Genomic DNA, 12,200 nt, shown 5'->3' on the forward strand with positions numbered 1-12,200 from the left:
GTGAGCGTGAGTGAGTGTAAGCGTGTGAGCGTGAGTGAGTGTAAACGTGAGTGAGTGTAAGCGCGTGAGTGTGAGCAAGTATGTGAGTGAGTGTAAGCATGCGAGCGTGAGTGTGAGCAAGTATGTGAGTGAGTGTAAGCGTGTGAGCGTGAGTGAGTGTAAGCATGTGAGCGTGAGTGTGAGCAAGTATGTGAGTGAGTGTAAGCGTGTGAGCGTGAGTGAGTGTAAGCATGTGAGCGTGAGTGTGAGCAAGTATGTGAGTGAGTGTAAGCGTGTGAGCGTGAGTGAGTGTAAACGTGAGTGAGTGTAAGCGCGTGAGCGTGAGCAAGTATGTGAGTGAGTGTAAGCGTGTGAGCGTGAGTGAGTGTAAACGTGAGTGAGTGTAAGCGCGTGAGCGTGAGCAAGTATGTGAGTGAGTGTAAGCGTGTGAGCGTGAGTGAGTGTAAGCTTGTGAGCGTGAGTGAGTGTAAGCGTGTGAGCGTGAGTGAGTGTAAGCGTGTGAGCGTGAGTGAGTGTAAGCGTGTGAGCGTGAGTGAGTGTAAGCGTGTGAGCGTGAGTGAGTGTAAGCGTGTGAGCGTGAGTGAGTGTAAGCGTGTGAGCGTGAGTGAGTGTAAGCGTGTGAGCGTGAGTGAGTGTAAGCGTGTGAGCGTGAGTGAGTGTAAGCGTGTGAGCGTGAGTGAGTGTAAGCGTGTGAGCGTGAGTGAGTGTAAGCGTGTGAGCGTGAGTGAGTGTAAGCCTGTGAGCGTGAGTGAGTGTAAGCCTGTGAGCGTGAGTGAGTGTAAGCGTGTGTGAGCGTAAGCGTGTGAGCGTGAGTGAGTGTAAGCGTGTGAGCGTGAGTGAGTGTAAGCGTGAGTGAGTGTAAGCGCGTGAGCGTGAGCAAGTATGTGAGTGAGTGTAAGCGTGTGAGCGTGAGTGAGTGTAAGCGTGTGAGCGTGAGTGAGTGTAAGCGTGTGAGCGTGAGTGAGTGTAAGCGTGTGAGCGTGAGTGAGTGTAAGCGTGTGAGCGTGAGTGAGTGTAAGCGTGTGAGCGTGAGTGAGTGTAAGCGTGTGAGCGTGAGTGAGTGTAAGCGTGTGAGCGTGAGTGAGTGTAAGCGTGTGAGCGTGAGTGAGTGTAAGCGTGTGAGCGTGAGTGAGTGTAAGCGTGTGAGCGTGAGTGAGTGAGTGTGAGCGTGAGTGAGTGTGAGCGTGAGTGAATGTTAGCGTGTGTGAGTGTGAGTGAGTGTGAGTGTGTTTCAATGTGTGCATGAGTGAGTGAGTGTTAGTAAGTGTGTTTGTATTACTGAGTATTTGTAAGTGTGTGTAGGTTTGTGTTAGTGTTTGTGCTGCTGAGCAGGTGTGTTTGTGTGAGTAAGTTTGATTGTGTTTGTGTTACTGAGTGTGTATTTGTTAGTGAGTGTGTGTGTGTGTGTACTGTACCCAGTGCGTTGGTGCGGTTGAGCATGTAGTGCGTCTCGTCTCAGAGGTTGATGATTGTGTGTGTTTAGTGTGTGTGTAGTGTGTGTACTGTACCCAGCATACAGTACCCGGTACCCGGTGTGGTTGAGCATGTAGTGCGTCTCATCTCTGAGGTTGATGATCGTGTGTGTGTGTGTAGTGTGTGGTGTGTGTACTGTACCCAGTGCGTCGGTGTGGTTGAGCAATTAGTGTGTCTCGTCTCTGAGGTTGATGATGGTGTGTATGTGTGTGTGTGTGTGTAGTGTGTGTACTGTACCCAGTGCGTCGGTGTGGTTGAGCACGTAGTGTGTCTCATCTCTGAGGTTGATGATGGTGATGAAGGGCAGGTCTCTGCTCTGGTCTGCGGATGCTCCGAGTCTCTGCGCCAGCGGCCAGTGCAGCTGTGTGTCCAGCAGGTAGAAGCGCAGCGTCTTGTTGGAGCGGCACTGCAGGCCTGTGATGGAGTCCAGCGGAGGCCTGGGGACACTCCTGCAGCAGACGCTCCACCGGCCGAACGCACCGTATGAGCTCTGGACGCTCCTGCAGGAGGAGAGACTGACCCGCTGCAGATACAGAGCCAGAGCCCAGCAGCGAGAGACACACAGCTCACACACGCTCGCATCCGACGAGAACGACAGAGACTGACAGCAGCGCGGGAACAAATCCTCCTCTGAGCCGCAGTGATACTGCAGCGCCACAGCGCTCACCTGACACACACACACAAGATCATGTGATCTACACAACACTGCTGAGTAACACAACACTTCATTGTCACATGTCTGTCAGAACAAGGACATAAAAACTAAGCATCCATATTACACTCTAAATCGACTTATTTATATACAGTACTTACATGACATACTTAAAAAAAACTGATTCCTACTTAAAACATTGTATGATATTGTAATACTACGTCACATTATAATATTTTTAAGACACTATAAAAATAGTTCAAACTGCTGGAGGAACCTGTGTCAGCAGCTGATTGGCTGTGAGGGGATTGTGCGGGAGGAAGGTCAGGAGGGCGGGGCCTTTCTGTAGCTCCGCCTCCAGTGAGTAACTCTTCGCTCCCGTTGGCTGAATCCAGTGTATGACGCTCTCTCTGTTCTCAAACACCCAATCACACACGGCCTGTACAGTGAAGTTCCTCTGCGTCCGCGGGAAAACCTGCGTTTAGAAACACAGAGCTAGCATTATATTTCACTGTATGAGCGTATGGTCAGAATGAGAGTTATTATTATCTCACCAGAGAGCTGTTCAAACGCCGGTGTAGATACACACTTTCATCCTCCCTGAGTGACACGCCCTCTGCCACCGCCTGATTGGTCACCACAGCGAAGCGCACCTCCCCCTGCTGATCTGCACCAATCAGAAGGCAGCGTGTGAGAGCTGAGAGGGTCAGTGTTAGTGAAGTGTGAGGGAGGGTCAGTACCTCGTCTGAGCGCATGCAGAGCGGACAACAGGAAGGTGATGTAACCCGCCGGCTGAGGAGACGAGCTGAACCGGAAATAACCCACCACAGCCTGCTGGAGCGCACGCACACACGCACACACACGCACGCACGCACACACACACGCACGCACGCACACACGCACGCACACGCACGCACACACACACGCACGCACACACACAGTTTTTTCCCCCGTTTTTTTTCAATTCGTATGTTTTATATATTTGTTCAATAATTTCTCCAACTTCTTTGGCACACACACACGCACACACGAACACACAACCAACACAATAATAACACTTCAGGAATTTCAATGTGACAGAAGGACATAAGCAATTCAAAAATATTAAAATACAATTATTTATTTTTTAACAAGTATTGACATTATTTGCTGTTATTATTACTGTATTATTACTGTGTGTGTGTACCTGGTGCTGTGTGAGGAAGGTGTGCAGGGCTCTAACGGAGGGCAGGTACGTGAGCGGAGCACAAACTCTCTGAATGAAGCTCTCCAGATACTCAGACCGGACCGGACCCCTGTACTCGATCGGACCGACCCTGCTCACACACACAGTTATTATTATGAGTGATTATGAACACATGATTCGCTCTCTGTAAGCGTGTGTGTACCTCCTGTAGAACAGATGAATGACTGGATACTGGAAGAAAATCTTCTGCTTCCTGCATCTGCCCTGATGCCACCAGCAGTTCACCGCCACAAACTGCACCTGCACACAGGAAGCGCATCATCACAGACAGGAAGCAGCAGGCTGGTTGTTACTGGATGTGGTCTGAAGGGCGTCACCTGCTGGGCGAGCCGCAGCGCCACCTGCTGGATGTGCTGTCGTGCAGTGATGCAGTGAGCGCACCAGGGGGCGTAGTAGAACACCAGCGACACATCCGCTTCCTCCAGCAGACGATCCACTTCCTCTAGCTGACCCAGGAACAGATCCGCCAGCGGGGCCTCGGCCGGGAAGAAGCGCAGCGGAGCCCGAGGAGACGCCACCACGCTCTTCACACGACTGACAGCAGTGTGTTATTATTCATGATTTATATAAACAACACAACATCAAAAAAGTTGTGATGATGTGTAAAATGTAAATAAAAACAGAATGCAGTGATTCACAATAGAAGATAAAATACTAAAAAAAAAAAAAGAGACATTTTAAATTTGATGGCCGCAATGCTATTGTAAAATATTTTTAAAAGTGTGATTTATTCATGTGATCTAATATGTTGATTTGGTGCTCAAATATTATTATTTGTCTATATCTCTATATGTATTGCACAATATAATATTGCAGATGACTGTTAGATATTATTCTATGTTACATTTTACTGTATTTACCTGCAGGTGAGCAGTATATGATATTATAGTAAAATTTCACAGCAGTATATGATATTATAGTTATATTTCACAGCAGTATATGATATTATAGTTATATTTCACAGCAGTATATGATATTATAGTTATATTTCACAGCAGTATATGATATTATAGTTATATTTCACAGCAGTATATGATATTATAGTTATATTTCACAGCAGTATATGATATTATAGTTATATTCAGAGGTGTGTTTACCCGCAGGTGATCAGTATATGATATTATAGTAATATTTCACAGCAGTATATGATATTATAGTAATATTTCACAGCAGTATATGATATTATAGTTATATTCAGAGGTGTGTTTACCTGCAGGTGAGGGTTAAGGGTAGTATTAGCGCGCAGGTGAGCAGGATCGCGCCGCAGCACAGTTCGGGTCTTCTCTTCATCTGATCCGCCGCCTGCCGGAGCTTCGCCCGGATCCGCAGCATCACAGACCCGCTACAGCCAGCAGCTCATCCCGGGAGAGTAGAACCGAGCACAACCGAGCCGGAGACGAGCCGCTCCGAGCAGCACAACCGAGCAGCACCAACCGCTCAAACACACGTCACACTTCCGCCTCACGGGAGGGGCGGGGCCAGGCGAGGGAGCGTCTCTAAACTACACACACAAACGCGCGGTGTTTCATTTCATTAAATCTGGATTCTTACGAAAATGACGTTAAATGCACGCACAGATAAACGAGAATGTGCGAGGTCCTGGTTTAAAAAACCGAGTCAGCTCCGAGTCTTCGGTGTTTTGGGGTCGAACGCGTGCGTGAAGCGGCTCTGAGGCGCTTTGTGAGCTGAATTAACCTGCTAACTTTAGCTGGTGTGCTGTGCCTAGAGAAATACACTGCACGGTAACCTGCTGCAGGACGGGGTTTGTTCTGGTTAACAACAGAGCGCAAACAAACATCGGACCAATCAGCGGTGAGCACAGCGCAGTGAAGCCACGCCCCCAAACGACAGTAATAGTCCTTCACAGCAATGTTAGAGATGGACAAAATCACTTGGCCCTTAACGATTAACGTGTATCTGCTGCTATTTCTCGGAGTTTTGGTTAATTAAATCTGATATTAACGAAGATCTAGGCTGTCCAAGTTACGCTGGAACATTTGACAATTTCTATTAATGTTTTAATGCAAGAAAATAAAATAAGCTTTAAATGAATATGTAAAGCTCTGTGTAAATCTATGTTTTCTTGTAAGGTTGTTGCTGTTTTATTAATTTTCCTATTATACCGAATACATAACTTGTCAAGTGATCACTGTAATAACATGTAAGCAACAAACCAACTTCTTATCTAATATTAACATCACTCGACACCACCAGCACTTTCTCTTTTTATTCAAAAAATGTTTGTCCATTTTGCCCCAGATTATAATATCCATTTAAATCATAATATAAAAATAAATACTGTATTATTGATTTTATTTGCACAGAATTGTCTGAATTTCTCTTAAACAGCATGAAACAAACACCCAAACAGGTGACTGAAGAGATGAATGAAGAAGAGCGGTTTGATTCTGTAATAATGATAGCTGTATACTATGAGACCGAGTATCATTTAACAGCAGCAGGGTGCATGTGAAAGACTGTGTGTCAGATCCTCTGCTGCTGTGTGTCTGTCTGCAGCAGTGCTCGTTTCACCAGCGCTGCAGTGTTGAAGGGGCAGATGTACAGATTGTAGTAGAATATAAAGTTACAGAAGAACAGAGGAATCAGCCTCCACAGCAGCACAAATACAGAGGCATCTGTTATCACTGCTAACACCTCCTGCCAGACACGCTTAGGGAGCGTCCTGCAATCACAACACACAGCAATCATCCCATCAGTCTTCAGAAATCACACACAGCACGTCTAGCAGCTCTCAATTAACAGTGTTAAACATGGAGAAGTGTTTCATTAAAACAGACATCTGTCTTGTGTGTGTACCTCATCTGTCCTCTCTTCAACAGCGTCCAGAAGAAATGCACATCCAGCGTGGACAGTAGCACAGCGTGTAACATGACGAGGCGTGCCGTCCAGTAATGAACGCTCATCCAGTGCCAGGCGAACGCAGACAGCAGCTGATAGGGCAGCAGGAAGTACATCAGCAGAAACTCCGCCCACTGACTCCAGCCCGGCCAATCCTGATGCGGCACACGCAGAAAACGAGAGAGAGTTACATAAAAGCCGCCTTTTTGTTATCTCCAACAACTGACAGACGACAGACCTGCAGTCATTCATGTAGAGTATGGAGGCTGTGTGCCTACGGCAAATTTTCAGCTTTGGGTGCACTGAAATATTTCTAGTTAAAAGTTAAAATAACTTTGCGGCTAGATTGTATTCTAATCAAAACTGTGAGCGCGAGGTGAGAATTGCTAATATTCTTCCTCCACACATTGATTGTGATAGGAGCTGCTTTACGAGCAATCTGAAAGGTCTGTGCGGCATGCGTCGGTCGTCTGCAGAAGTGGTGGAGAGTGAAAGGCAGTGACGCACCAGCGGCGTGTCGATCAGGCTGTCCTGTGTGGTTTGTGCCGGGCAGCTGGTGTGGACGAAGGGAAGAAACGTGTCGTCATAATCGAACAGGAACAGACAGAGCAGCGTCAGCCGGGGAAATCTGCGCAAACTCAACAGCAGAAACAGAGTCTTCCCTAAATTCAGATCCTGAACACACACACAGAGAGAGAAAGAGATGATGCTCAACAATCTGACCATCCCTGGTGAGTATACTTGAGTGAACTTTTAAAAGCTCACACACACACACACACACACACACACACACACTCTCTCTCTCACACACACACACACACTCTCTCTCACACACACACACACACACACACACACACACACTCACCTTGTACTGCCAGAGGTTCAGTGAGACCCGGCGCTGTCTGAGTCTGTGCCGCTCCTCCAGGATGATCTGTCTGTGAGACTCGTTCCTGATGCTGAACGGAGCCGCGGACAGATCGTCATCGCTGAGAGCAGACAGTAACCTGACACACACACACACACACATCTCAGGGGTGACTCGTGTGTGATAGCACTCTAGAACGGCTTCTCAAACATCTTGATGTCAAGGACCTAAATGTTGTGATGCCCTTCCTAAAATATAAGGAAGCGCTCTCTCTCTCTCTCTCTCTCTCTATTTATACAGTATATGAGCAATATCACAGGAGTAGCAGCAGAACACGCATGCGCTGCGGCTTGTTTACGAGCACAGGAGTGCACACGCTTGCTTCGTGGTACTCTAGATAATGGTGGAGGACGGTTACTTGGAGGAGAAGAATTGTTGAATAAAGTTGTTATTTTTGTTTTCTTTGTGCACAAAAAGCTTTGTAAAATTACGATTGAACCACTGAGGTCACATGGACTGTTTTACCGTTGTCCTTACTACGTTTCTGGACCTGGGAACATTTCAGTTGTATTGCTGTCTATGGAGGGTCAGAAAGCTCTCAGATTTCATCAGAAATATCTTAATTTGTGTTCCAAAGATGAACGAAAGTCTTATGGATTTGGAACGACATGGTCTTGTCGCCATCTAAAAAAGTTGCTAAGCAACTCAGTCAAAAGTACAAAGGCAGCACTCTGATTTACAGCATCGAAGTTAGATAAATTATAACATGGTGAGATTTTCAGCCAAAACTATTTGCTCTGGAACAAATAATAGATTAAAGAGACCAAAGACTGCCCGTGAGATTTACCCAAATGAATTATATCTCATGTTTAACCTCTATAGAGACATCAGAGCCAGCGGCAGATCTGGCCGAGGTGAGGCGCTCTCTCCGCAGGTTCATGAGCACAGAACGGCTGCTGACGCTCTGGAGCTCACGTCTCCGAAAACATCGAATCAAATTTTCAAATAGACGTTATCTTTATTAACAAACTGCATATTTTGAAGTCTAAACAAGTACATTCTCACCTAAAAAACTCTGTGACACAGACACAGTATTATTTATTATAGAAATACTGCAAGCGGAGTGATACAAACGTTCACCCTTTTTCAGACCCTCTTGGTTCTCAGTCCTGGCTCTGGAGACTCACGGTGATCTGATGAGAGCTGTGGGTCTCCAGGACCAGGACTGACGGCCTCTAATTCCAGATGTAAATGACTGTAGTGTGAGTGTTACCTGCCGTTGATCTGTTCCCTGCGGAAGGTTTCTTTATACTGATTGGTCCAGACGCTCAGATGCTCCACCCACAGAGTGACATCATCAGCGCTCCACCTGCTGAGCGGTTTACTGAGCAGCACCTCATGACTGGTGCTGGTACTGTACACACGCCACATTAACACCACCATCTACACACACACACACACACAGTGATGATGCAGTGCAGCAGCTCATCCTTAGTGTGTGTGTGTGTGTGTGTGTGTGTGTGTGTGCGTGTGTCACTCACAGCCATGCAGCACAGCACTATACTGATTCCAGAGCAAAACTCTCTGATGTTGAACTCCGGAGGATTCAACATATCCAACTGTGGTTGATTCAACATATTAAACGGTGGTTGGTTCAGTATATTAAACTGCGGTGGGTTCTGTGGCGGAGCTGCGCGAGGGGGCTGTCTCTTCCCCTGCTGCTGGAAGGCCTGGAGAACACGACAGAACTGCGGATCACTCAGGATGGCCTGCTTCCGTCGGCTCACGACTGCGGGAAACAGCTTCTCCACCGCATCCCTGACACACACACCCACACACACACACACACACACAGAGAGAGAGAAAGGCTGCTTCATTGTGCGTCTGACTGAGAACATGAACATCATACAGTGACCAGGACCAAACTTATCAATAAACTACATCATTAACTATTTGAACGGGTGTCACAATCTGAATTAAGGCCTGTTCACACCACACTAGAACTGTAACGATGATAACTATAATGAGAACTACAATGATCATGATATCTAAATGGTAACTAGGGCTGCCCCCTAATAGTCGACTAACCGTTAGTTGACCAGAAGAGGCTTGGTCGACCAAAAATGTATTAGTCGCAGAAGTTCGTGACTAATAACAGATCGTTAACGGCTGGTCTATGTGGTAATACAGTACATCAGGCAGGACATCCAAACGCTCGCCAGTCATTCATCAACCTCACATATGACTTATCATCTGAAATATGTAAGTATTAGCAACTTTGCATGGCCGCTCAATCTGATGTTAACCTAGAGAAATGTGCGCTATACTGCAGGACAGATGCATTCACTTGCTCTTAAAATACTCCCTCAGGTCATACAGATAAGAGTAATACATCTTTAGAATCTGTAAAGACTACGTTTATTTGTGTGCACTCACAATAACAACAAAACATTGTGCTTTTGTAAAATAATGAAAGCAATCAGGATGCGCTTTCTGCCGTCTCGGTCTCTGTGAACATGAGCGCGAAACTCTGTGTATATCTTTGCCTTACAGACATTAAAAATATTCCTATAGAGACTAAAACTTTCAAATGAAGCAATTCATATGGAAAACAGATATTCTCAGATTATGTAATCCGTATGACACATGCATACAGGCGCATCAGTACTGCGGAGACGACGAGTCAGTGTCAGTATCTCTGACTTCATCTCTTAAACTGTAAACAAAGAAAGCACTAGTTTATCAAAATATTAAAATGTTAATGCAGTCTGCTTACTGTTTTTCACTGACACATTCACAATCATTACTTCTGCCGGTGCGCTGTAGCAAGCTTTATGCATGCGCTTCAGCGCTTATTAGGCTATGTAGACAATTAAAGGCTCATTATAATGATTTAAATGGTTTATTTACGTGTGATTAGTCGACTATAGGCGACCAGAAAAATCTTTAGTCGAGGGCAGCCCTAATGGTAACTTTATATATTAATCGTAACTATAATAATAATAGTAACTATGACAACAACTATTAACTAACTGAGTCACTGTGTGTAATCTGGTTTGACTCCTGTCACTGACTGAAGCGTGTGTGAACAGAACCGGATCACGACTCGCTCGTCTCTCACCGGAGCAGGATGTTGACTTTGGGAAATCCGGTCCACACCGCTCGGCATTCTGGGCAGTCTGTGCGGACGCGGGGCAGAGCGGAGGCCCACCAGTTGGCCAGACAGTGTCTGCAGAAGCTGTGTCCACAGGTGAGAGTGGTGGGGTCGCACACACACGCACGCACACACTCGCACACATTCACACACGCTCACACGCTCACTCACACACACTCACACATGCTCACACACACGCTCACACACACACGTTTGTTTCTGTGAATTGTGCGGACTTTCCATAGACTTCTATTACTTTTATGCTGACCAAACGATATTTTCTATCCCCTAACCCAACCCTAATCCTAAACCCTCTAGATCTTTTGTTTCAAATGCAGTCTTGATTGTAAACGATTATTTGAAACATAAAGATAAAGGTGTCCTGTGAATTTTAACATTATTTTAATATATGACAAATGGTGCACTGTTAATGCTCGGGTTTTGTTGCTGTGGTCGTATTTGTTGTGATGGGTTTTTTTTTATTTTTTTCATTCTAGCAGTTTTGTCACGATGTCTAATAAATGTTTGTCTGTTTGTGAGGTTGATGCTGTATAAATTGCCCTGTGAAGGGACAAATAAAGATTACTACTACTAACTACCCTTTACAGAAAACCTGTTTGCATTGTTACAGTTTCAGATTAGCATCGTTTACTATTTTTAATCATTTTTTTCCACTCCTGGGGATCACAGGCCAGTCCCCACAATGTCAAACATTTCAGGTTTTACTATCCTTCTGGGGACATTTGGTCCGCTCAATGTAGCATAAATACACACACACACACACAGACAGACACACAGACACAGACACACAGACACAGACACACACACACACACAGAGACACATACACACACAGACACAGACACACACACACAGACAGACAGACAGACACACACACACAGACACACAGACACAGACACACAGACAGACACACAACATACACACACAGATACATACACACACACACACACACACACCCACCCGAATCACTGATGATGGGACTCTTTATCTGATCACGAGGTACGTACTGTAATGTTTCACTGGTTGCGGAGCGCAGGGTTGGGCAAAATTCTGAATTTAGTTGTTTGATTTAATTTGAATTGAATTAAATTGGTCCTGTAGGAGGTTGAACTGAAATGACAGGAAGATGAACTGACTGAGAAATGTCATTAATCCAATGTAAATTCTGTGACATTGCTTAATAGTGACATCATTCATTGTCTATTAGTGGCTTTTCAAGTATTGATTATTAAAATCATTATTAAAGGGGTGGTTGACTGCTTTTTTTCTAGGCTTGATTGTGTTTATGGGGAGCAGTGTAACGTCTTCATGCTTCTTTAAAAAAAAAAAAACACCTTATTTTTCATATATTTTACCTTTATTCTACGCCGCTGTCTCATTGTCATTTAAAGTCCGGTTGACTCCCTGTTTCTGTGATACCACTCCCTCTTAACTACACAATGGGCTTAGATCAGTTAGCTGGCCCAGTGTATTGTGATTCGTTAACCGCGTATCGCACGTTGTCGGGAAACGTCACGCCCCTCACCATTACAGGCAATAGTTGCATGTGCTCCGGCGGAACATAGCCTCATCCCCTTTGTTCCCGGGGTTTATGTTAATTGCAGGGTTTATGATGTCACCAACCCGGGAAGTAGCTCATTGTAGTCCCTACCAGCAGCGTCGGGCCTGAGGGGGCCCGGCCCGGCCACCTCCTCACTGTGCCCCCTCACCTCTGGTGCCGTCTCCGTAGTGGGCGCCCTGATTTTAGTCGGTGAGCAAGGTACTGCCCTGGGAAGGTCTCCCGGGCTGTTAAATACACAGATTAAAAGCGAAATGTTTTCATTTCGGTTTGTTCTTAGCAAAAAAAATCTGCATTCATCTGAAACAGCAGCCGTTCACCGTGCCGTGCGGCGTGAGACCTGCTCCACTGTGGCATATTTTTGCTCATTATGA

General features: G+C 45.8%; 2 protein-coding genes across 3 annotated transcripts in view; both read right to left on the reverse strand.

The window, feature by feature from the left end:
- Positions 1-5,092, reverse strand: part of txndc11 (thioredoxin domain containing 11) — an 11,332-nt gene extending 6,240 nt beyond the window's left edge. Inside the window, exons 1-9 of one of the 2 annotated variants that reach the window (XM_016552970.1) lie at positions 4,799-5,092; positions 4,582-4,764; positions 3,689-3,905; positions 3,514-3,611; positions 3,312-3,441; positions 2,866-2,959; positions 2,680-2,792; positions 2,403-2,600; positions 1,711-2,140 (exon numbers count right to left, since the gene is read on the reverse strand). In XM_016552970.1, the coding sequence (XP_016408456.1) occupies positions 1,711-2,140; positions 2,403-2,600; positions 2,680-2,792; positions 2,866-2,959; positions 3,312-3,441; positions 3,514-3,611; positions 3,689-3,905; positions 4,582-4,703 (1,402 nt within the window). In that variant the 5' untranslated portion in view covers positions 4,704-4,764; positions 4,799-5,092. Of the gene's footprint in view, positions 1-1,710; positions 2,141-2,402; positions 2,601-2,679; positions 2,793-2,865; positions 2,960-3,311; positions 3,442-3,513; positions 3,612-3,688; positions 3,906-4,581 lie in introns of both variants that reach the window. The other variant, XM_016552971.1, reaches the window with a different exon arrangement.
- A 449-nt stretch (positions 5,093-5,541) lies between these two features.
- On the reverse strand, positions 5,542-10,351 carry LOC107740521 (bifunctional apoptosis regulator-like). The gene is made up of 7 exons (XM_016552972.1): positions 10,217-10,351; positions 8,637-8,913; positions 8,369-8,538; positions 7,096-7,234; positions 6,738-6,905; positions 6,189-6,385; positions 5,542-6,054 (listed from the first exon to the last, which is right to left on the reverse strand). The coding sequence occupies exons 2-7, from the start codon at positions 8,730-8,732 to the stop codon at positions 5,856-5,858; spliced, it is 969 nt and encodes a 322-aa protein (XP_016408458.1). The 5' UTR covers positions 8,733-8,913; positions 10,217-10,351; the 3' UTR covers positions 5,542-5,855.
- Between the last annotated feature and the right edge of the window lie 1,849 nt (positions 10,352-12,200).

Source organism: Sinocyclocheilus rhinocerous, unplaced genomic scaffold (genome assembly GCF_001515625.1).
Source record: "Sinocyclocheilus rhinocerous isolate Xijiao unplaced genomic scaffold, SAMN03320098_v1.1 scaffold2995, whole genome shotgun sequence".
Lineage (NCBI taxonomy): Eukaryota > Metazoa > Chordata > Actinopteri > Cypriniformes > Cyprinidae > Sinocyclocheilus > Sinocyclocheilus rhinocerous.

Coding starts and splice junctions, on each gene's coding strand:
- LOC107740521 (XM_016552972.1), bottom strand. CDS start 8,732: ATGTTGAATCAACCACAGTTGGATATGTTGAATCCTCCGGAGTTCAAC. Junction 8,539..8,636: donor TAGTGCTGTGCTGCATGGCT/GTGAGTGACACA, acceptor GTGTGTGTGTAG/ATGGTGGTGTTAATGTGGCG. Junction 6,386..6,737: donor GCCTGATCGACACGCCGCTG/GTGCGTCACTGC, acceptor GTGCCGCATCAG/GATTGGCCGGGCTGGAGTCA.